The 24597-nt window shown below is 41.1% G+C and overlaps 3 protein-coding genes across 5 annotated transcripts in view; 1 reads left to right on the top strand and 2 right to left on the bottom strand.

Moving 5' to 3' along the window:
• bin3 (bridging integrator 3) overlaps positions 1-3362 on the top strand; it is a 45276-nt gene extending 41914 nt beyond the window's left edge. Inside the window, exon 9 of the mRNA XM_080432848.1 lies at positions 1692-3362. Within this exon, the coding sequence (XP_080288974.1) occupies positions 1692-1838 (147 nt within the window). The 3' untranslated portion in view covers positions 1839-3362. The remainder of the gene's footprint in view (positions 1-1691) is intronic.
• A 213-nt stretch (positions 3363-3575) lies between these two features.
• acsl2 (acyl-CoA synthetase long chain family member 2) lies at positions 3576-16830 on the bottom strand. Of its 3 annotated transcripts, none has more exons than XM_080432845.1 (20): positions 16726-16830; positions 11610-11860; positions 10977-11091; positions 10719-10783; positions 10532-10633; positions 9583-9682; positions 9260-9438; positions 8123-8155; positions 7851-7902; positions 7596-7669; positions 7176-7253; positions 6950-7084; positions 6602-6736; positions 5964-6132; positions 5746-5834; positions 5532-5648; positions 5302-5445; positions 4887-4988; positions 4726-4797; positions 3576-4349 (listed from the first exon to the last, which is right to left on the bottom strand). In XM_080432845.1, exons 2-20 carry the CDS (start codon positions 11856-11858, stop codon positions 4209-4211), a joined length of 2151 nt encoding a protein of 716 aa, XP_080288971.1. In that variant the 5' UTR covers positions 11859-11860; positions 16726-16830; the 3' UTR covers positions 3576-4208. The 3 variants fall into 3 exon arrangements, with proteins under 3 accessions (XP_080288971.1, XP_080288972.1, XP_080288973.1); XM_080432846.1 differs by lacking the exon at positions 16726-16830 and adding an exon at positions 14342-14567; XM_080432847.1 differs by lacking the exon at positions 16726-16830 and adding an exon at positions 14346-14567.
• Positions 16831-19031: 2201 nt separating this feature from the next.
• Positions 19032-24597, bottom strand: part of prkg1l (protein kinase cGMP-dependent 1, like) — a gene marked incomplete at both ends in the record, with an annotated part of 10518 nt that continues 4952 nt past the window's right edge. The window contains 13 exons of the mRNA XM_080433588.1: positions 19032-19130; positions 19265-19331; positions 19433-19495; positions 21704-21826; positions 21969-22132; positions 22264-22405; positions 22616-22705; positions 22950-23089; positions 23204-23303; positions 23408-23473; positions 23628-23693; positions 24076-24170; positions 24325-24402. Of these exons, the coding sequence (XP_080289714.1) occupies positions 19032-19130; positions 19265-19331; positions 19433-19495; positions 21704-21826; positions 21969-22132; positions 22264-22405; positions 22616-22705; positions 22950-23089; positions 23204-23303; positions 23408-23473; positions 23628-23693; positions 24076-24170; positions 24325-24402 (1293 nt within the window). The remainder of the gene's footprint in view (positions 19131-19264; positions 19332-19432; positions 19496-21703; positions 21827-21968; positions 22133-22263; positions 22406-22615; positions 22706-22949; positions 23090-23203; positions 23304-23407; positions 23474-23627; positions 23694-24075; positions 24171-24324; positions 24403-24597) is intronic.

The raw sequence follows: 24597 nt of genomic DNA, 5'->3' as shown, positions 1-24597 counted from the left end.
TATTTTATTGGGATAGGTTTCTAGAGATGTCGTATTAGTCACAGTGCAGCACTCTTTGTATACATATTAAGCAATCAGTGGTGTGTAAAAATGCCTTGACAAACGTCATATAAATAAAGGCCCCGGTTTACCCAAAGGTTCCTTTTTTATACAGTAGGTGGTCACAGTCCCTTCCTGTGCGTTGTCCCATGATGATTGGATTAATTGTGATAGAGTCTCCATGCTAAAGGGGACATCCACACACACACTGATCTGGTGTACATTATCGTCACTGGCATGGACATTTCCGATGCCCTTTCAACAAGCCACTTTTGAAATGGGAAAAAAAAAGATCCACTTTACCCCCACAAACAGCAGTAACCCAATACTCAAGGCCCACTCATGTGGTTTAGGTGGCAAATTTTGGTATAAACACAAAAGACTTTGAGACTAAGCACTGACCCAAAGGCCTCCATTAGCTGGCGAGAAATTCAATGTTGAGACTTTTGGGGATTTTTCTCCAGTAATTCTGCCAAATGTATTAGTGGTGCAAGGGTTGGAGAGTAGTATATTTTTCTTTCCAGGTTGAACTAGCCAATATTCTGATTTCATAAAAATCTCTTCTGCTAGCATCTACCGGTGTTCACCCTCCTCAGCTTACAGTACAACACAGGCACAATACCAAATTAGTGACCAATACCGCCGTAAGAGCACTGTAGAGGTGATGCAGGGAGTTCCTGCCAACCAACATGGAGACAGGTTGGATTCCACTGCAGTCTGCAGTGCCTCCAGGTTTGCCGGGACCCGCAAACAATTGGCTATGTTTGCGGGTGGGAAGCCAGCAGCCGGGGAGGGCGTACTCTGTCAGTGCACTAGCGAGGTTGGTCGGGATGCGTGTTCGGAGCAGAACGGGAAGGGATTGCGTGTTCCTCCACACATGTTAAACCTTCCTTGTGAGGACTCCTCATGTTCGGTAAAGAAGCGACTGGCAACTCCATGTGCATTAGAGAATACATGCGGTTGTCTACACCTTTCCCAGGCCAAACAGCAGGGGCTGGCAGTGACAGGGACTATACAAACATGGGGGGGATTGGCAATGACTAAATTGGGGAGAAATTGGGGGAAAAGAGCACTAGGTTATACATGATTATGTGAATAAATATTGAGGTGTGTGGTGGTGGTTTTGGAGGGTTTCAAGGGGTTGTAGTTCCCAGTACTTTCATTCTCTGCCCACTCCTGTGGAGTCTTGTAATGTGATTAAAGTCTATTAATCATCAAAGCATACTCTCTGGGGATCTTGACTCATGAACTAGGGGAGGAAGCAGGGGTGGGATATGTCAAGAAAGCTTTCAGCGAACATTCTGCACGGCTTGTTCAGATTGGAGGAGAAAAGGCAGGGTCACTACCCACCAAAGTGCTCGCTTCTTTTTGGCTTAGAGTTGTTTGATAATGTACGGGAGCCCTCTATTCCTCCCAAATCACTTCTTGTTTGTAGGGTTGAAGAGGTGTGTGACCGGCAGCCTTAAACTGTTAAAAAGTCAAACTGAGGTTACACTGTGGGTTGGAATAGTTTGGTTTTCCTATTTCTTTGGCTGTTTTAAGAATCTGAATTGGGAAACCAAGGGTTCTCCGGTCTGTTTCTCCTGCTTCGCTTCCTTTTCGTTTCAGCCTCTACATTCTGTTAACTACCCTTATATCTTGTCTTGTCTCAGGTGGTGTACTTCACCGAGATGCACAACATCTTCAGCGAATTAACGGATCAGATCGACCAGGCGGGGCTGACGGACGAACAGAGAGAGAAGGAGAATGAGGCCAAGCTCAGTGAGCTACGCGCTCTGTCCATCGTCGCTGATGACTGACGGAGGAGGAAACATTTAACAAGGGAAGGACCGCTACTACACACCGACTTTCCTCCCTTCCATGCCTCACTGAATGGATTGCACTCTTTCGGTTTCCTGTGTAGTTCATGTGGACAGCATTGGGCCTTAACCTGGGTAGACTGACAACTTTTTCCTTTCCCCCACACACGCACGCACACACATACACACAATCACTGTACCCCCCACAGAGCGCTGCTCTGCTTCTTTTCTCCAATCTATTCATTCTGTCGTTCGACTCAGCCACTCACAAAGCAAATGAAATGCCACATTTACTAAGCCATCAGCACAGCGCTACATCGTAAGCCAATATATCTATTTATTTTCCAATAAAAGGAATGAAGCAGTTCTTCTCAGAACTAATTAGCAGGGTAACACTTCTTGAGTTCCAAATATGTCTGCACGTGTTTGTTTCCAAAGTAGGTAAGGAGGATAAATAATTTTCATCACGTCTGCTTTGTTAACAACAGCAAAACAATCCGTGCAGGGGTCAGATAATGCAGCAAACCTGAAGTTCCAGAAGAATTCAGTATGTCAAAACAGACTGATAGGTGCACTGTCCGGGGTTTTGGGTCAGAAGGATTTCCGTTGTGTTGATTATAACATTTGTATTATTTGCTACACTCAACCCTCAGGTTTAATCACTAATTAAGCTTTGTGCCATGATGCATGAAAGCTCCTTTACTGAGGTATTCAGGATGAATTTTGTAACATTATTTGTACATAAAGTACCTGCGTTATTGTCTTGACTGTGGTAGAATATCCTGAAAACAACTCGCCTGTCAAAAGAATGATTACAACAAAAAATCTGTGGAGATCTTTGTGACACTACTAGACTGTATCAAAAATCAAAGCGGTTGCGCCCTCTAGTGGAGCATACCCAACACTCCCACCTGACACAATTGCAGTTTATTCACAACATGAATCCTTTGTTCTATTGTTTGTTATTACAGGTTCTCCGATTGGGATGGGGCCTTTATACTTTAATAGACATTAGAGTCCTGTCTTCACACACTGTATGCCATATCAAATCAAGCTGGATAAGCCAGCTTTTGGTTTTCCCTGCTTTAGGACCAAACTGTATGGTCATCATTCCTCTTCCTTGTTGCCATCAGGAAATGTCTCGGTAGGATGCTAACGTTAGGTGGATTTAGGAATATATCACACCAAGAAGTTGGATGATGAAATTACTCTTTGAAGGAAATGCCTTTAAATGTGTGCCCTTTATCTGTGTTCTGCATTGAAGTCCTGTTTGTTTAAAGTTGGGTAATTGTATCGAGAAGGTTTTTCAAGTTAGTAGTGGTTGTTAACATTAATATGTGAATATGTTATTTAATGAGTGAATATGTTATTAATTTAACACGAGTGGGTTTTATCATGCTTTTTAATATTTTATGAATACCAGGATTCTGATCAATTTGACTATTCTCTACACTACATACTATATTTTGCATTGTCCTTTTTCATGTACAACAAATCATAGAATAAACAGTCTTAACAAATTAACAGCACAATTTTTTTTATCAGTGCTGTAGTGAGACAATGTCTATATAAATATGAGATTTCATGCATGTGAGGATTTTGCTCAAACTCTGTTCAAGGGGAATATTTCACCAGAAATAAACTCATGAGGTTTTTCAATGGCAGCAGTGATGCAATTTAATCACACACAAGCATTCACAGTAACTAAAATTCATGTTCAGTGACACTTAAACAAATTAGATAAGTAGCATCTTCTCAACACATTTCTGATCTTAATATTTACAGTCAGCCCTTTATTCCATTTACAAATGTATTTGATCCAAGTTCTATCAATGGAATTAAAGGAAACATAACGGTGTCCCTTTCAAACACCTTCCTAGATGTAAGGTAGAGTGAACTGGAATGATCAGACTTGCACATTGTCAACAAAATGCAACGTACCTCTATAACTTCATAATTATAAAATGTGTATTTAAGTACAATTTGCCAGTTGCCACTGAAGTAATGTTGTGAATTAGTCACGGCAGGACTGTGATTCAGAAACCTATCTATATACGAGCTTGTCCAATAATCTCAGCGCTACAACAATTGTGCATTAGGAGTCTTTCTATAATTCTCAAAAGAAATGGTTTTGGTCCCATTCATTGTTATTTCTCTGTGTCTATGGTACGTAAAGTGTTAATGCACATAGACGGACTCGTGAGTTTTCAGGAGAGAATATCAATACCCCAAAATATAACTGATTGTATATTTTGATTAAGGCACGAGCCAATTGTAAGGTATTTGAACTATTATTCTCTGTCCTCTGCCCTACTTTTTTTTTGTCCATTGATTGACAACCTTGGTGATAGTGGATTTATGAGCGGAATTCTATGTGGCCTTCTTGTTGTACATGCTTGTGATCTGTTCCTGGAAGACTCTGCGAATGTCAATACGTCTGCTCTTCAAAGTGGGCGTGAGGAGGCCATTGGCAACACTAAACATGTCTGGGTGCAAGTAAAGGTCCTTCACCTGAAAGGAGGTAAATGAAGAGAATTGGACAACAACACTGTTAGCGTCTTGGTCTGTATAGCTTGGACATTTCTGTTACAGAGCCTTGATAAAGATACCGTGGATTTATTTATCAGTGAAGTCACAACTAGGCATCATCTAGTAGAACCACAAAACGCGCTATTGTCACATAATTTTGCGACAAAAGTGATGTATTTTCAAATTATAATAAGTGTCAATATGACTTGCGTCAACGCTAATAGCAACACTCCTTGAAAGGCTCATGAGACGAATGTCAGGGCACCATGTATGTAACTACAGACACACGTGAGATTATGATGACAATGTCATGCTATCTTTGTTTTAGGTGTGAACAACTTTGTTTGCAATTCCTCACCTGTTCAAAAGACTTCAGCCCTGCTTCCTTCCCTACAGCTGTCATGTCCTCTAATACTGCCTTCTTTACATCCTGTTCGAAGAACAAACATTCAGTTTAGAAATTCATACAGCGCCAGTGAAAGTCTAACGGACTTGGTGCACAAAGAGGTGATGACATACTGGATTCTGACACAGTTCTTCATATGATCCTGCAAATCTTCTCTCCTTGGCCCACACGGTGAATACTTCTGGGTCGGGCACAGCGATGCCGATTAGATGAGACTGGCAGCATGTAATACAAAATAAAGTCAAATGGTTTCAGACATTTTCATTAGACCATTTAAAATGTGAATAGGCTCTGTGCGTAACTGTAGTCCTGGGTTTCCCGAACTAGCTGGCACACCTGGTTCAGCTTCCCATACTTTCTCTTGATTGGCATGGCTGCAGATTTATCTATCCGGTTTAAATCTACTGCCGCACCAAGCATGCAATGCTGTGGGAAACTGAACTGGGTATGCCACCTTGGAGAAACCCGGGATCACAGTTACGCACAAAGCCTAATAAATTACGCATATCATGTAAAGCCCTGCAGTACCTGTAAACTATCTCCATGCACAAACACCTGCAGTACCGGGACACAGCGCATGTAGACATTTTCTATCTTCTCTGGAGCTATATACTCTCCCTGGGACAGCTTGAAGATGTGCTTCTTCCTGTCAATGATGCGCAACGTCCCGTTCTGACAGAAAGGTTTTAAAGACATTAGATTCACAGTACAGTAGACCACATTGATCATGAATAGTCCTTATTTGTCACTCAGCTCACTGGAAGCCACTGGCCGACGTCCCCACTGTGCAGCCACCCGTCACTGTCCAAGGCCTCTGCCGTCTTCTCCTCATCCTTCAAATAGCCCCTGAAGACACTGGGGCCACTGATGAGGATCTAATGGTGCGAAAAGCCAGGAACGGTGTTAGTAGGTAACAGATGGTCTACTTCAAACAATATGTTAATTACTTTCCCTTTCCCAAGACTGTCTCACCTCTCCCTCTCCGTTCTTGGTGTAGTAGCTCATCTCAGGGATGTCAACTAGTTTTACCATCGCACAGGGCAAGGGAGCACCAACGTGACCTGGTGCACACATGGATACATACAAACATACATGCATACTAAGGACCTGAATGACCAACATGGGTACAGAAACATTTATGTTTTTGAGCCGTTTTCAGCACAGATGCTGCGCAAACATCGGCCCTATACCTGCGCTCCAATCTCCCGGCATAGAGAATGTGCAGCCTGCGGTGCACTCAGTCTGTCCGTAACCCTCAAAGATCAGACATCCCAGAGTGGCCCTGAGGAAGGACAGCACAGTTGGGGAGATGGGCGCTGATGCTGTAAGGATGAACCGCAGATTTCCTCCCAAATTGGCCTGGAATAGAGGGGGGATGTGGTATTTAGATGGGTTAAATGGTATACAGATGTTATATAGTTGTAGCGATGGTAAATGTCCCTCAACGTTTTACAGCATGTTTGCTGCTCCACCTGTGCTACACCCTAATGAATTGTTTTAAAAGAAAAAACATGGTTTGCTTGCTTGCTTTCTTCATTGTCACAAGATAAAAGGAGTTGTCAGACGACTGGTTAAGAGATACTGTTGGAGATAGTGGTCTACGCCTCTACGGTGTCATTCAGACCACTATGCTTGTTCTCTTGAGGTTCTAAATGCTTCACTTAAGCTCCGTCATACGACGGTGTTGCACACTGAAAATAGCAGATCTTCAAGCCCACAATGCATCGCATCCATGGCGCACTGGCTTGTAGGTCGGCTATTTTCAATACGAGTATAAAACCAGTACAAAACAGTTTTGTCTTGGGCGAATCTTGGGTCTATCACTGACCTGAATCCTGTTGAACACAAGCTTGTCCCACAGACTGTTGTTGCGTACAACCCCACTGCCAAGCTCTGCCTGCTTCCTCCGCACAGCGTAGTGAAGCACAGCTCGGCGCAGCGGAGACGTCACTGAACCGAGGATCTACTCAGGCAAGTCGACACAAACGTACTGAATGTAGTATTAAGCTTAAAGCAGTGTTACATTAACCATAGAGGAGTAAGTAAAATCAATTTCCAGTGTCCAGAATATTTTTTCAAACACCTTATTTGTCATGTTTTTAAAGTAAGGAAAAACATACATCAACATACATAAATAATAATATTGCAGTATGGGTGAAAATATTACTTTACTGACTTTGTCATAGATGCGGTTGAGCAAGCGAGGCACTACAGGAAAGAAGGTGGGCTTGAGAGTTTTAATGTCATCCATGAGGAGAGAGATGTCACCTTGGTAGAATCCTACTCTGGCCCCGTGGCAGAACATGGACACCTGCAAGACGGGTAGGTCTGATTTATATTTAAAAAACGCATACACAGACACGGTGACGACAATCACAAAACGGGGACAGAGGTTAAACTACCTGAATCATCCTCTCAAACATATGAGCAAGGGGGAGATAAGAGATCGACACGTCCTCTTGTTGTATCACAAATGATCCCTAGGATGGACAAAGAAACAAAAATTAAAAACTGGGAACATTTTGAATCACGTCGTTGGCAAAACCAAATGTTTTCAAACCGAATGTAATGTATAGCAATCACAGATATAATCTAGCTTTCACAATAGCAATTAGATGAGAGAATCTTTTACAGAGGCAATTAGCTCAAGTGCCTTCCAGTTGCAAGGACAATCAAACATCCAATTAATCATGCCATTACACACAGCAGGGAGAGAGAGAACGTATGGAGACTAGTGTAGATGGTGACAGAGAAATGAGACGAACTGAATGTAGCCGTGAAGCTGTTTTCAATTAGGGAATGAGGATGTCGTGCAGACAGACCTCCAGGATCTTAATAACAGAGGAGGTGTTGGAGGCGATGTTGCCGTGGGTGATCATGGCTCCCTTAGGCTTCCCTGGATAAATAAACAAGGCATTACTGCAGTGGCCTGTGTGGCAATGGAAGACTATATAGCCATGCCATAATGAGCGGTTGTTAGTAGGCGTTTGATGGACGCTTTTCTAACAACGCAAGTGACCTCAAGAGTTAAGGACCAGAAGCGTAATTATGGGGAGACTTTATGAAATGCTCGGTACCTGTGGTTCCACTGGTGAAGCACACTACAGCCAGATCCTGAGGTTGGGGCGGCTGCAAGTAAACAGCAATGCAAAAAAACATGAATATGAACACGACAAAAGGCTTCCATACACTTCTGGTTTAATCCTCAGCAAAAACTGAAGGCTTAAGACATCTTTTGCGAGACGGCTAATGAGAAAATCTGCTTCCTTTTGTATTTAAAGGCTAATTACATATTTATTGGATCCTTTTTGATGCAGCAACATAGTCTGGTGAGAGGCGGTAAACTCACCACAGGATCTTTGAGGTTCTGCCGTCCCATGTCCTACGATGGGAAAAGAAAGGTTTTAAGTTATAATTAAATTGTTTGAATCAATCACGTAAGGCAGAGTAAATAATTTAGTTTGCCATATTACAGTACTAGAGGTTCGGGCCGCTATGCAGCCCTCACACCTACGTCGCACTGCAGATCCAACCGCTATGTCTGAGTCATAGTGATGGGGGATTTTTCAGAGTACCCGTTGCACCCTTCTGTCTGTGTCACTTATGTGCCCATATATGGAGTTCTCTGTGTCTGTCTACCTGTATCCCTTTTAAGCCCATATATGGAGATCCCTGAGGTCATCAGTATATGCCCATATATTGTCATGGCCATATATGGGCATATCGGTTGGATTTGTTGTTCTGGACAACTGGATATCTAATATATGCCAATATGATTACGTATGGACATATTGGTCGGACCGCATATCCTAACTACTCAACGGTGGGAACCGCACTCTCTTGAGTCCTTGCCGATGTGAGCGACGAGTTTGAAGTTGGTTGGTCCCATATACAGTATGCAGTATGCACATGACCATATATGGGCTTAGCGGTCGGATCCGTGGCTCTGGACAACCGGTCATAATGACATGCATATATATGGGCGTGTCGGGTTTATTTATGGTTATGTCAGAGTGACGTGGCCGTGGTCCGCCCGCCGGCGGCCCACCCTCCCATTAGCCAATTTTAATATAGGATTATATAGGTTATACAGCAGTTCAAGTATTTGACAGGCTTCAGGCCCTACCGCTGGCTACACTGACAACAGCTGATATCTTTGAGGCACCCTGGTCAACCTGTAAAGAATGCTGACAACTGTCCACATAATCACAATGTTAAGGGCTCAAATCCGGCTCAAGGCCACTGTTCCTTTTATATCCCGTTTACACTATACTAAAGCATATAATCTTAAACACTCTTTGTATCTTTCATGTTTCTTGAAAGCAACCACAAAATACACAGCAGTAAACAATATGCCTTGACTACAACCATTTTAGTGAATAACATGCCATACCCAGTGCCGTGAGAAGAGAACTATTGAGCATAGAAGCTCTACAACCTCTGTGTTTGTTACATAACCGAGTTCTTCTGTATCGCTCACTCTTACCATGAGCTGTGACAGGTGCAAAATCTCCACTCCACACTTCTTTCCCCTGTCCAGTAAGGCATCACTGAAGTCGTTGAAAAGCACCAGACAGGACAGGGTGGGAGTGTCTCCCTTCTCCTTGTTCTCCAAAAGGGCTGTAGCCTTCTCCTCCTTATCACAGATCACCAAGGCGATCTCCGCTAAAAGTGGACGATGATGAACAGTTGTATTTAACTTGAAATAATGTCACACTGATGTACAGTGACAGTCTTTTAATTGCTCGCACAAAGACAATAAATATCACATTGATTTTCATTGGTGGTGCTTTCAGGGGGTTGTCTTACCTAGGTTGAGTATGTGAACCATTGCTTCCAACCCCAGTGTCTCGTATAGAGGCACCACTGCCATAGAGTAGCTGTAACAGGCCAGCTCTGAAATGATCCACTGTTGCCAATAGATGGAGACAGAGTAACACGGTTAGACTCACTTCCTGTCTCGTATCATAACTGTGTACTGTGTAGTAGTGATGCGCAGGTCGACTTTTGACCTGAAGGTCAACAAAACGCTCAAAAAACAAAAAAAGTCACAAATAATTAATAATAATAAATAGAGATAATAACTAATTCTTGGTTAAATTAGCAAAATTATCATCTTTTCCTCTGGCTTAAATATTGGTTCATAAGGATGTGGGTCTACAGTGGCTGGTTAGTTTTTAAAATAATTTAACAGTCCTTTTTTCAAAACCATAATACGGTTGATGTTGAGTAAATCAAAATGACGTGGGACAATACATTATTGGGTAGATTGTTCTGCTGCCACAGAGCCATGACTGAGAAGAAGGACCAATCATGTTTCACTTTGTCTACTTTTTTTAAAACAAGAAATCAGGTAAATTCTGTGGTTTTGGAATGACATAATTACTTTTCTATTCTTCTTGTATTCTGCACACATTCACAGAAGTTACGTGTTACCGTCACCTTGCCCTCAGGGTGTTTTACCCCCCTCGAAAGTGATAATTAAAAACAGGCAAAACAACAGGTAGTTGACTGTTGATTAACTCCTATCGAGGTATGCAAAGTTGCAAACAAAAGAATGTAATCTAGATGCTCTGTGAAAACTTAAACGACCCATTTAAGCTGCACTCTTAACTGCCTACCAGCGATGCAGCTGGTAGGCAGAGATGACCTTACATGCCATCACCAAAAAGATATTCTAAAACTCACAAGTAACTACCCAGTGTGTGGGAACAAATATGAAAATAAAAATAAATAGTATGGGCATAATGGTGTGTACCTCTGGCCTGTTCTGTGCAAATATTCCAACAAACTGCTCCGGGTTCGGCTGGCAGCCTTTGGCCAGCAGCCCAGAACCCAGCACCTGTGCTTGCTCAGCCACCTGAAATAGCAGGATCATCAGTGAGGAACAGTGTTATGTAAAACCTCTGTGATACTTGTGTCAAAATACCGAATATCTGGCAGACCTCTGTGTAGGGAATCCACTCATAGGGCTGCCCTGGCTTCCTGAAGCCTAGACATGGGCCATTTCCTGGGGGTCACAACATGCATGTAATTTAGTTTAAAAAAAAGTTATTAATCCAAAGTATTTACGACATAGATACAAATCTATTTCTTATCGGTTATTCTGCAATAAGGACACAAATAGAGGGATGTCACCAATAGGGACGGAGGGATGTCACACCACCCCCCACCCCGACTTCTGCCGAAGCACAGCAGCTTACCAGCGATCCTCAAGCCTCTCTGGAACATGTCATACGCAGTCCTGGTGTCATCATAGTAAAATTCTAACAGCGAGTCATCCTTAAGAAGTGCAGAACGTCTACAGCTGGGCTCTCCCTATAACAAACACCCAAAAAACAAAAATGTTTATTATGTGACTTCACCCTTTTTGAAAAATGTCACACAGCAGAGGTATAAAGCCTGAGCTATACTTGGTTGCACACCGGAAATAGCGGATCTGCAAGATCACAAGATCAGCAATTTTCGGTGCGCACATTTAAGTGTACTGTACATGATCAGGCCTAACATTCACAACAGAATCAGATTAGAATCAGAGTTCTCTTTTTTTGTCAGGTATGTTTGCACATAGAGTACAAGGAATTTGCCCCGGTGAGTTTGGTGCATTAAACTGAATCAACAGTATATCATTTCCAATTGTTTACTGCTATTTATTCAAAATATTAAGATAAACATAAAAAGAAGCAAGAAACAATACAATATGCTACTGTATCTTTTTTTGTTTGTTAAATGAGCCATACTGGTCTCTTTGATGTTAAATGAACACTTGAATTTCACTGTGTATAGAGACTATAGAGGCTGGTATGGAACCAAGATCAGAACCATGATCCACTCACCTGGACAGCCACAGACTGGGCTTGTAGATCACAGGGGGGACGCATGGGTCGAGGACGTGTCACCAGCCAGTAAGCAGTAAGTGAGGCCAGGGCCCCTATACCTAACAGAGAGGACGGGGACAGAGAGAGGGAGGAGAGAGAGAAAGAAGACAGGGGGAAAGAGGGAAGAAGACTCCAGATGTCCTCGGATTCCGGCACTTTAATTCCACCGTTGGCACGAATTGATCGTAACCACTCTTGAAAATGCATAACTGAGAGGGGGGAGACAGAGAGACAGGGGAGCCAGAGGGGAGGGGGCAGTGTGAGTATGCCTGAATGAAGGAATGAATGAATGAATGACGTGGATAATGGACTCCAGTGAAATGGGAGGCAATTATATACCGGTAGTGCTTTCAAAAGACACTGCTCACTGTTGCTGAGAATTATGCACAAAAGTGTCATTGTGTGGTGGTGAAGTAAAAAATATATATATATATATGCTTTGCTGAAGGAAATAGGCTACAGCACAAAGAATGAACCTTGACTATTGTATGCCCATACCATTAACCGGTTAACAAAATTCCTACTTGTCAGTAAGTCCACGGACACAAACGGCATACAAACATGGTACCAGCCTATCTAATTCATCTGTAACCTAATGTAGTCTATACAGCGCTTGAAACATATTGCTATAAAAAAAAGGGGGGGGGGGGGAAGTGGTTCAATGATACATTATTTTCACAATTTTCAAGGGAAAAACATTTCATGAAAAGACAGCATTTGTACACTGCCTCACATATACGTTTCATCACCATCTCAACTCTGCAGAACAACCCAGCTTGATAAGGCATAGGAATAAAACAACCTGCCCCCTTTTGTTGCAGTAACACACAGCCCTGTTCTGATTCTGTTTCAATGCCTAGCTGAACAACCCTGGGCCACAGGCTTGGCAGAGTGGGGGACTCAGGAGAGAAAAGAAAAGGCCTGGCCAGTAAACTGGGAAGGGGGGGGGGGCATCAGGAAGTAACCATGATTGGCTTAACAGAAACAGGCGCTGAGGTTACTCTCAGTCATGTTGTACCGCTGCTTTGTCGTCCCAACAAAGATGGGACAAGAGAACGAACAAGGTTGAGAGGAGTTTGGGTTGCAGCCGTGTACAGTAGTGTGGGGTTGGTGGTTGGTAAGATGGGGTGAGGGGGAGGGATGGCGCGATGGCTCATAGCCTGTAGGTCCGCCCCGTAGGTCTGTGCCAGAGATTTAATAGTTCACGCTCCCCAAAAAACGTAATGTTTCAGGAAGAAAAGGGGAGAAAAACTGGGACGGCATCCAACGACATCACAACAAACTTTTTAATTACCTTCACTGTTCATTCACACACACAATTTTTACTTTTATTCTTGCCTATCCCACACATTTGCTCCCCAAAGTTGCCCCAATGCACTTTAATTTGATTGGGGCACGTAAATTGATCCACCAACAAATAAATACAACCCTCTCCAGCTGCCAATGCCCCCACCCAAAAACTCCACCACCTCCCCCTGCCCAAATAGCCCTCAACCTCTCACCCAGTTTACCCCCTCTCCCCCTCCTTAAAAGAAGAGGGGCTAGAGAGTGATGTCCCTCCCTTCTCTCTCTCCCAGGCCAATCTTGCCCCCACTTCCTTATCCTTGGAAAAGATGAATGAAGCAAATGCCACACTTCCTCAAAACATTTATAATCCTCATGATGCTTTGAGTTATGTGAACTGAAAACGTTTAACTTGCCACTTTGCGCCTGTTGGACCAGCAATGCAAATGAGGATCGACATGGATCCTTTTAGGTATATAACATGGGAATGAATGGTCTTTTGAGATGTGGCACATGGGGGGGAAAAATGATGCTTCATTGTGAGAAGAATATCCCCTGCTGTAGCAGCCCATTTTCTCTCCTTTATCTGCCCGAATAGTGCTATCACCCCTTCCTCCCTCGCTTCCATTCATAATGGCTAGACAGGCACTATTGTGCTCAAAGCACTTACTCCCTATCAGAGCCCAGAGAAAGCAGAATAACAGAGACTTTTGAAGCTACATTTTCTACAACAGTCACCAAGCAAAATGTCTACCTTTAGAAATGGTATAATAGACACTATTGCCAATGAGCATCCTAGCCATTCCTGAATTTCCTGTGGGTAGGCTATAATTTCACAATGCTACAAATGATTGTATAACCCCAATAATGTAACAGCTTCACACACCTTGTAATAGAATGCTTGTATAAATTGTGATTAAATAAAACCTGTGGTTAAAGTGTATGTTTGTCCCAGCACACAAGCCACCTCTAAAGTGTGACATAGATTCCCCAGTCTGAATACTTGGTGAGGCTCATTTTAAAAGGTGCTATAAAACGCCATCCTGCTGTTTCCAGGGAAATGGCAAATACTTCCCAGTGGCAGTTTACATGTCTGTGCACTTCACCCCTGCTGACAAGTAGAGACAGAGCTGAGAACCTAGCAAAAATTCTGTATGGCACAAAAAAAACAACACCATGGCTTACCCTGTCAATCAAACAATTAGGTTTCGATAAGAACCTGTATGGCAGGTAATCTGCCAGTATATGTTTTCACCATCCCAGACACCCTCATAAATCTAAACGATGTAAAAATGCAAGCATAACAATTGCTTTCAATCAGGATCTGTGTGGCAATAAATAAATCTGAATTAACTGGTAAAATGAATTAAAATAAAATGCTTTCAGCCCTCCACACTTCTACATACCTACACAAACCTGACGCCCAAGATGACTAGTAAGGTTGGTCTCCTGCTTGAGCCAAGGTCACGTAGTACTTATTCCACTTTTAATGATCAAAAGGAAAACGCTGCCACTACAACAAAAAAAGAATATGAATCGCATGAACAGTGCAAACACAGCACAGTAGCTTAGGGAATCTCTCTGGTAAAAACAAAATGAGTGGAAATGTTATCCCTGACAAAAGAAACTACAGGAGGTAGTGAGGTGAGGAGGGGGTGGTTTATGGGGAGGGACAATGTGACATTGTTTAGTACCCACACCAACACAGACCCAGAGCAATGAACTCTTTCCATGTGCCCAGTGAAGAGATGAGGAGAGCACAGGGGGACACGTGAGGATGGGGAGGGAATGAGCAAGGGGATAGGACTGAAATGGCACTGGTGTTTCCCAAATGAAGCATGAAGAACACAGACATACTCGGTCACAATAAGGGCTTGTGATGCAAAGAGCCGAGATGGAGAGGAATGAGAACACGTCACTCCTGGCCCTGGAAGAGCAGCCTAATAGCTCAATTAAAAGACAGTCTTTCATGGTCATAATATTTTATTGGTCATAATATATCATAATATACACCTGTATGAAATGCACTTAAAACTAAGGCGTTGCATTTCTGAATTTAGAACAGCTTTGGCTGTCATTGTAGTGGGATAGCCATAGCCTACAACGGTTTCAAAATCTTTCTGCATGATTAGAAGCACATTGACGTTTTAGAGCAGTGGTTCTCAAAGTGGGGTCTGGGGACCCACAGGGGTCCTTGAGGGGGTACCAGCATCACAATAATTTTATATGGCTATTAAAAAATAGCAGATATACAAGATCATAGCGCGTCACTTCATGCCGCGCTATGAGCTTGTAGATCTGCTATTTTTGAAACTTTTTGTTTTTTTTTACAAATCTTTGCTTCTGGGGGGTCCCTGCTGCTGGCACAAAATATTTTGAGATGGGGGTCCGCGGCCAAATGCATATAATTTTGGGGGTCCTTGACATGAAAAAGTTTGAGAACTACTGTTTTAGAGAAGAACCTTGAAAAACATTTTTAGGGGGGGAAAAAGAAAGAAAGGGGCACTTGAATGAGTCATGACGGAGTGTTTTTGTGCAGTGGGGCAGATAGACTGCCTCTGGATGGCTGCGTACACACAGCCTTCAGATGTCTGCTGTTTGCCCTACTGTAGCTGTAGCTATATTATTGTCATTTATGCTCTGTTGGGAGACATGGGGAATGCCAAGTCAGGCGTGCATTCCATCCACACATGGACACATTTAAACATGTTGGTGGTCCAAGTTGGGAAAGGGAAAGATATAGGCTACATAAACGGATATATATCTCAAGCAAAATGCATTATCCAAGGCAGTGATGGAAAGTAACTAAGTAAATGTACTCAAGTACTGTAATTATGTACAATTTGGAGGTACTTTTACTTTACTGGAGTATTTCCTATTTTCAATACTTTTACTTCTACTCCACTACTCTCAGAGGCAAAACATACATTAACCACCTCAGACCTATTTAAACTTTGGAAAATAGCCGATCTACAAGCTCACAATGCATGGCGACGCGTTGATCTGCTATTTTCTGCAGAGTACTTTTACTCTTGCTAGTTTAAGTATATTTTGATGCCAATACTTTTGTACTTAACTCAAGCAAATTTTGATTACCGGACTTTTACTTGCAACAGAGTATTTCTACATTGCAGTATTGATAGTTTTACTTATAAGTACAACATTTTAGTACTTTTTCCACCACTGATTCAAGGGAACGAACGAGATGGGTTGAAGGAACCCTGCAGAACTAAACAGAGAACGAGTATCCTTCTAGCCAACCGCCACGAGTTCCAACTAGTAATTATCTTGGTTGGTTCAGGGAAAAAAGAAAACAATCACAGAGCTAGCTATGCTCAACTTTTCAACACACGCAAACGTATACAAATGCCCCCATATCCTCCGGTGGCTCTTATAAGTACCACATAAAACAAAGATAATGTCTCAAGTCAAGTCGTCTATAATAGACGACTTGAGACATTATCTTTGTTTTCATCACAAATAAACTTGACTGATATTGGCAGCGCAGTGTTGGCTTTTGTTGCTGTCGGTGTGGAATGGATCTTTTCCTCCGAGTGCTGAACTCGTTCATTATAATGAAAATACATTCATTTGACTCAACTTCAGGATGCATTAAACACAAAGATGTCTCAGCGACAGAACGGGAGACGCCGCCTGGCTGCGATAATAAACGATGTGTAGGCTATAGGGAGTTGAAAAGTTAAGTGTCGAATACTTGATGATCTATGCCATTTAAGAGTTTAACACAGGAACAACAGGACATGCAAAAGGCAATCGGTGCTTATCTTACCTGAACGAAATGTAGGTCACCCGGTTTTTCTTTAGATTGCGCTGCCTCCCAGTATTGTGGTAGATCCAGTGATCCACCCGGTACCACGTGCCCACAGCGTCTCACTGCAACGCTGGACCTGGACACTTTCCCTGACGTCACTTTATAACTATTGGTATGGATGGATCAGTCTATATGGCTGGTAGTTAAACTTTTTCATGTCAAGCCTGGACCCCTAAATTAATGTGTATTTGGCCGCGGACCCCCATCTGAAAAGGTTCTGTGCCAAGGAGTCCTTCACACCACAAATCTTGTACAAGATTTGTGGTGTGAACATTTGTGGTGTGAACATTTTCAAAAATGTTCAGACATTTTCAAAGAATGTCAAGATGTTTTGAAAATAGCTGATATAGGACCCCACTTTCCTGCATTAGACCACAGGAACACCATAACTCTAGAGTGTACAAATGAAACTGGTCCATTTGGTTTGTACACTCTTTGTACACTCTCATTTGGTTTGTACACTCTCATTTGGTTTGTACTCTCAGAGTTACAACCACATAAGGGTCCATTTGGTTCCTAACTATTCATCATTTATCTGGGGACCCCTGGAACCCCCTCAAAGGACCCCTGGGGGTCCCCAGACCCCACTTTGAGAACCAATGGTCTATGCCATGGTGTGGATTTAATGTGTGTTTCAGTTGCGTCTCAGAATGTTAAGTGAAACAAAATTGGTTTAAAGGTAGGGTAAAGTGATATTTTTTGGGTTAAAATAAAACGTTTTTTGTTAAAAGGTTAAAGCACCATATTGTTTGATGGTAGTCTAATCATGGCTATAGAGCAGGGTTTTTCAACTGATTGTGAACCAGGGACCACCACCCTGACTAAGAATCAACCTGGGGACCACTGTTGTGTTGGGTGGGGATATGGACTAAGATTAGTGCTTTGGTAACACTTTTTATGCATCCCATGTCTGCATCCAATAGTCCACGGACTAATAGTGGTCCATGGCATAATTAGGCCTGCAGGTGGTCCATGGGAAAATGTTAAAAAATGTAAATAGAATAAATGTAAATAGAAAAAAATACCTTTGTAAAAGTTTATTAAAATAATATCTAATAAGTCCATCAAATATAAGAAAATATTTGAATTAATAGGCGTGGTGTGGGAGAAAAAGCTTGCAATTAAATAATGACTGTTAAGGGCTTGATTTCATTTCTTGCACGATACTATGTGCAACAAATTATATCAAGCCCAGGCATTATTTAACTGAAATATGTGAGTGGTCCAGAGCTATAAAAAAAAAGGTTGAGAACCACTGATTAATTCCTACTCCACGGCTACCCTTATTCCATTCTCTTACTTTATCCAACCTTCCACTAAACTCATGTTTTGTATCTTATGTATGAGTGAGCAGACAAATGTGATTATATATGGGCACTTTTCCTAATAATGACGACTCAATCAGGTAATCACGTACACTTCCCCTTCTTGAGATTTTCTGAGGAATTTCTTGACCTCTGACTTCCCAGTAGCTGACAACATTGATGCATCATCATAGATCATTTAGTGCACTGTTCCATGGAAGAAAATATTCACTTTCACAATTACTAGGCTAAATGCATGGTCTGGACCACATGCAATACCTTCACGGACCACCAGTGGTCCATGGACCACCTGTTGAAAGCCCCTGCTATAGAGTGTTTGTTCAGTGTTTGTCTATGAAATTAATTCAAGGACCCCAACGGAAACAAGTCCGCAAGGACTTTTTGGGTCGGACCTTTTAGACAAAAGTATTATAAATGTATCTGTGTTGTTTTACATTCTTTTGCCTAATAAAAATTTCAATCAATCAATCAATCAGTAGCAGGGGTCTCTGTGTCTCTCCAGCTCTTTAGTAAACAGAAAATACATTTTCAGGTGGGTGGCCAATCTTCAGCCAATCAGGAGAAAGTACGGTACCCATTTATCAGCTTCCAATTTTGTCTGCTCCTTTCATTGTGTCATCACTCCAAAATGCAGTTGTTTATCCAGTGTCCTGTGTGAATTCTCTAGAGTTTTAGCGAGAACATTTTGGACGATGTCTAATTGAAAAGAAAAATCTTATTTATGTGGTGTTTCCAGGATTTTTTTTATTTTTGAAATGACAGAAACCTAGAGGATGCCACAATCATCTAGGCCTAGCTGCTGTTCTGCAGTCATCAAAATAAGGCATAGGCCTATTTCTCCAAAAACATATTGACCGTGTAGTAGGCCTACACAAATGATCATTGAACGTTTTCTCTTGAATTCATTAGCTAATCAGAACCAGGATGACAATTGACAAATCAGAAATCCTTGTCCCAGTTTGTCTCCAGTTCTGGTAAGCCTTCCACGTCTTCAGTATAATGACTAGGTGGTGTGCCCCTTTCCACAGAATGGTTGAACTGAAAGACAATATTATATAGGCTTCATAACATGAGCACTTAAACCAGGCAGTCAAAAAACTATGTGCTCATACTGGTATAGATAGCAGCAATACAACAAAGCAGATGTGGGCAACTCAGTGCAGGAGTCTTACTTTGGGAATGACAGGTGGGTTCAGAGTGCCATTGCAAAGTCCTTCCCAGTTGAATCCTTCAAACCACCTAAATGAAACGACAACATCAAACGGTATTAGGCAAGGTAGGCCTATACGTTAACACAGGCCTGATGCAATATTTTCTCTCAGCACAATTCTTGATCTTACTTGTGCTTTTGAATGTCCTTGGCCCCATTTCTCTGACTCCCCAGTCTCTCAGAGGGGTTGCTCCTTGAGGGCAAGGAAGAGAGCAAACATGACCCCACACATGGTTAATGACTGAATAAGAATGAAGAATGGTGCTTTTATAATTCATACGGTGGTGGAGAAGGCTTTTGTAGCTCAGGTCATGTCTATGACATCTGCACTGTTTCATTAATGTGTCATCAATTATTTTTATCTGTGTGAATAACAAACGGACAGACTTACGTACATACATACATACATACAGTACTGTACAGAGATTCCGTGCATTTATTGTAAGATGTTATTATTTTGTATTTCTCTGTTATTCCTACTATTATGCTTTTTTTTTTATCTGTTTATTGAAAGTTCTCCTTATACAATGGTATTTATAAGGATCAAATGTGACACAGGATTAACAGATACTACAAAATACTATTATGCTTTTAACACTATAATGACCAAGATGGAGCTGCTACGGTTTCTCAGTGTTTTCCTGCAGGTACATTTGGCTTTGTTATTTTCAGCATTCTAGGTTAAACCTGGTATCCTATAGTTTCAAATGTACAGAATGTTATTTAGATGCTGTTGTTTAGACAGATGCTAGGTTCAGTGTTCACTTGGTGTCCTAGTTTCTAGGATACCAGAGGCAATTGACTATGCCGTCTCTCTGCACTCTTATTTATGTGATTATGTGTTTATTGCCTAGAGTTCATGTTTACTCTGCTTATTCCAGTCTCACACTTGTAAGTCGCTCTGGATAAGAGTGTCTGTTAAATGCCTAAATGGAAAATAGTAAAATTCTAATTGTAAATTCTACATCTCCAAACTATCGACTTGAACTATCCTTCTCCATGCACTAACGTACATTAGTGAGTTACTGATTGCCACACCACACAAACACTTTGATCGTTTGAGTTAGATTACGTTATCGTAAATAAATGATAAATCTGTGGTTCTCAAACATTTTCTTATTTCAAGGACCCCCAGTTTGATATGATTTTACCCAATCTACACGGTAAACACCTCAGTGTTAGATTAACTCTGAGAGTGTACAAATGGAACCAAATGGACCCTTATGGGTCCATTTGGTTCCATTTGTACACTCTCAGAGTTCCAGACCAGCAATTCCTCAAGGAACCCTGGGGGTCCCTGAGAACCACTGAATACTTGTGCCTCTCCCATCATTTGTCATGGCGTTCAAGCCGGATTGTGACAAAGTGGTTGGAGCAGTGGTCTTGGGGGCAATGCTGTAAGTAGTCCAGTGTGGAGTACGTCTATCTATGGAGGTTTTGACAGCTAAATTGAAGAATGTTTATGTCGTTCAGTGTTTTGCTGTATTGCCGTTGCCAGTTTTAACTCAGAACTATTGACGCTTCAAATGGAACATGACACAAAAAAGGTTGAACTTGAGAAAAGGACATTTGAAATTGATTAAGAACTGGCTCTAGAAAAACAATATGACACTGAACAAGCCAGTTTGCTGAGAGATATATCAGGCTTTATCAGAGAGGGTAGGTTATTCTAAAATTATAGAATTTTCTCAATTTAGTCATTGCCATTTCCCCACCACATATTGCTGCCTGCTGTTGCTGCCAACCCATACTGGGGAGGGTGTAGAAGACAGTAAATGTTATGTCCATTATGGAAATGATACAGAAATAATTGGCAAAAAGTCTGCAGTAGTAATGTAATTTTAGTCATTCTAGGATTAAATGCCTTTAATGTCTTTAATTGCCATTTTATGCCTTATGTAAAGCACTTTGAATTGCTTTGTGTAGGAAATATGCAATACAAATACACTTCATGAAGTTGATAAAGTACGAAATGATGGGAAATGCAAATCTAGTTATCTAAATCTAAACAGACATCTTGAAATTGAACATTTTTACCCAGTAATGAAAAACATATCTTGTCTTTAATGCCTTTAATGTCTTTAATTGCCATTTATGCCTTATGTAAAGCACGTTGAATTGCTTTGTGTAGGAAATGTGCAATACAAATACACTTCATGAAGTTGATAAAGTACGAAATAATGGAAAATGCAAATCTAAACAGACATCTTTGACATTACTGGGTTTTTCATTACCCAGTAATGAAAAACATATCTTGTCTTTTTATAATATGGAACAAAGACAAGCTTTCACATTATGGTGAGGTTGTAAATACTGTACTGCAAAAAAAAATTACAAGATAGATAAGTAATACATTTTTCAATGATTTGTTTAACTGAATGTGTTTTTGTGTAAGCCACACCTGCACAGCTTCTTGATGAGGCTGGAGGCACTTTTGCTGATGGCCTTGGGGAAGTTGACCTGGTCAATGCCGCAAATGGTGGCAGCGAATATCATCATTGGATCAGAGCCACTAAATGGAAGGCTATAGAGTGGGGGAAATGGGACATGTCAGTTCTAATAAAGAGAGAGGTGAATACAAAAATAATAAACTTTAATAAAAGTATAAAAATAAAATTACAAAGTGCTTAATAATACTGTAATAAAAAACAAATCTCAAATCCTACCTTCCAGTCAGCAGTTCAAACATGAAAATGCCTAGTGACCAGAGATCTGTAGATATGCTGTGGCCCTTGTTCAGGATGACCTCAGGGGCCATATAGCCTGGTGTACCACAGAATGTCCATGTTTTCTTACCCACAATGATTTTCTTTGAACATCCAGGTCCCATCTATAAAAGGCAGGAGGGGGCAGTAGAGTTTCAATTAACATTAATAAGAAATCAGTAGATTCCCATAGCACACCTAATAATGCGGAGAATTCCCAATGATAATAATACATGTGAAGATTAGTTATTTTTACTAATTTGGCGTATCCATGTTGGTCCATAAACACATTCTCAGGCTTCAGGTCTCTATAGATAATGCCACAATGGTGAAGGAAGATCAGTGCCTCAACAACACAAGCAGTGTAGAACCTAGCGCTGCAGTCATCAAAGGATCCCCTGAGAAAAGATAGTAACATATTTTTGAATTAAGTAAATGTTCGATGAAAAATTTGGAGAGGTAGGGCCGTGTACAATCAACACTAACAGTCATTAGTTAAACTCAACAAAGCCTAAACCAGAGCACGCTTGTGGAACAATGACAATTTTATCTCCATTGAGATAGGAGAGAATCATTTTTCAAAAATCTATTAATGCAACAATGACTACCTTTCTTTCAGCAAACTCCAAAGATCCCCGCCAACACAGGCTTCTGTTAACATGTACAGGTGCTTGGCATCTCTAAAGGTTTGGTGCAGCCTGGGGTCAATTAAAGATGAAAACAACCTATTAAAGCCAATTCTTAATGCCATGAACATAAGTACTGTACAGCCTCCAATCGTTTTGTATATTCTTTTGTATGGCATCTTCCATGCAAAAAACATAGAGCTGAATTTTACAATATTGAGAACAGTGAACAATATTAAAAAGAAAAATGTTATTAGAAATAAAAAACAATATAAAATAAAGAAGCAGAGTAAGATTTTTCTTGTTTGGTTCACACCTGACTATGAATGGACAGTATGCCTCCGTAAGGATGTCTCTCGCTCTCAGGATGTGCTCTTGTTGATGATTAGTTACAATGAGTCTCTTGCTAAGCACCCTCATAGCAAAAGAACACTTGGCATTGCTCTTCAGTTGCACCTGGAGGAGATGGAAATCAATATATTGCATTATAGAAACATAGAATCCTGCAAAGATTGCACCACAGGGAATATAGGTGGTCTGTAAATGACCCTCTACAAGGGCAAAACTTACAAGGTCTATGTGACCAAGCTCATCTTCTCCAAGTTTAGAAATTATCTGGAAATCACTCAGGGTCGTGTTTGACAGGAGAGTAGCATTCTCATTGGACCTACTTAATAGAAAAAGTGAAGCCTGATTTATTCTTTGGCAACATAAACATTTTTTCAACTGATAGTTTGTACCAAGATACAAATAATTTCTGCAAATGCTCTATACTTGTTGCTGTGTTGCATAGCGTTGCTCCCATCATCCGCCAAAACACCAATGATGTTTTTGAAAGCCCTGCAAAATGTTAACATACCTTCACTTCAGAATATGCTTCAGGTCTCTGATTATGCTAATAAATTCATAATAACAATTAAAATGTAACCAACATAAATAAATCAACAGTTTTGTTCTATGCAGGCAGTTTTCCCACTCCTATTCATTGACTTACTCTCTGTCTATGACCAAGCAAGTGACATCGCCAGTAGCAATCACATTCACAGTCCGCACATCATGTCTGTACACAGAGAGAAGAGACAGAGAAAATTATAAGCTTGCAAATCTGGCAACATAACATGCTATTATAGGTTACTCATATCTCGCTTTGTTTTAAATGGATTAAAACTATTTGCGGAAAATTATGGAATCTTATCCAGACCCCTTTTGAATTGATGTGTGCCCACTGTTATTTCAATAGTGGAAAATTATGAAGAAGAAGGTACAAAATACTATCATGCAAAGACTGCATATGAAGTTACGATCAGTACAAAAGAAGTGCATTTTTGTACTGTATATTATTTGGCTTATGCTCAGAGGTCGGTGGTTTTCAGTTCCAGTTAACAACCATTCTTGACCTTTTCCACCCAAATCTCTTTCAAGATAAAATATTTCCTCCATACCCCCACAAGGCTTTTTCTCCAAACCACTGGCCCTCTGAGAGTCTACATAGGATGACAGGCTCTTCAAAGCCCTCCTTCTTCTCTGTCACTTTCACCTAAGAAAGAGCATTAATGACAGAGTGCTACTTTCAATAGCACTGAAATCAGTTATCACCAGTCAGATGCTGAATTAATATTTTGTTCTCCACTTTCTACAGCCTTTTTCTGGAAGCTCCATTCAATCTGCGCTTCAGGCATATAAATACCTACCTGACCTTCACAGATGACGTAAAAGGTGTCCCCCGTGGCCCCTTGATGAATTATGTAATCACTTTCAATATAGTGAGTCTGTGAAACAGATGGAAGATATTTGTTTTTTGTATACATCCATTAGGGGAGGATCCCAAATAACCCCATTCTGGTTTATTTTCCTCTACTGCACAATTTTCTTGTACTTCATGTAATTTAAGTCAGATACCTGATGTAACACACATGCATGACATATTCAACATTAAATTCAGTAGGTATGTCCCGATCAAATCA

The sequence above is a fragment of the Gymnoscopelus braueri genome (genome assembly GCF_963280865.1).
Source record: "Gymnoscopelus braueri genome assembly, chromosome: 7".
Lineage (NCBI taxonomy): Eukaryota > Metazoa > Chordata > Actinopteri > Myctophiformes > Myctophidae > Gymnoscopelus > Gymnoscopelus braueri.
Note: the sequence above shows the minus strand (reverse complement) of the source record. Positions and strands in the feature narration are given on the sequence as shown.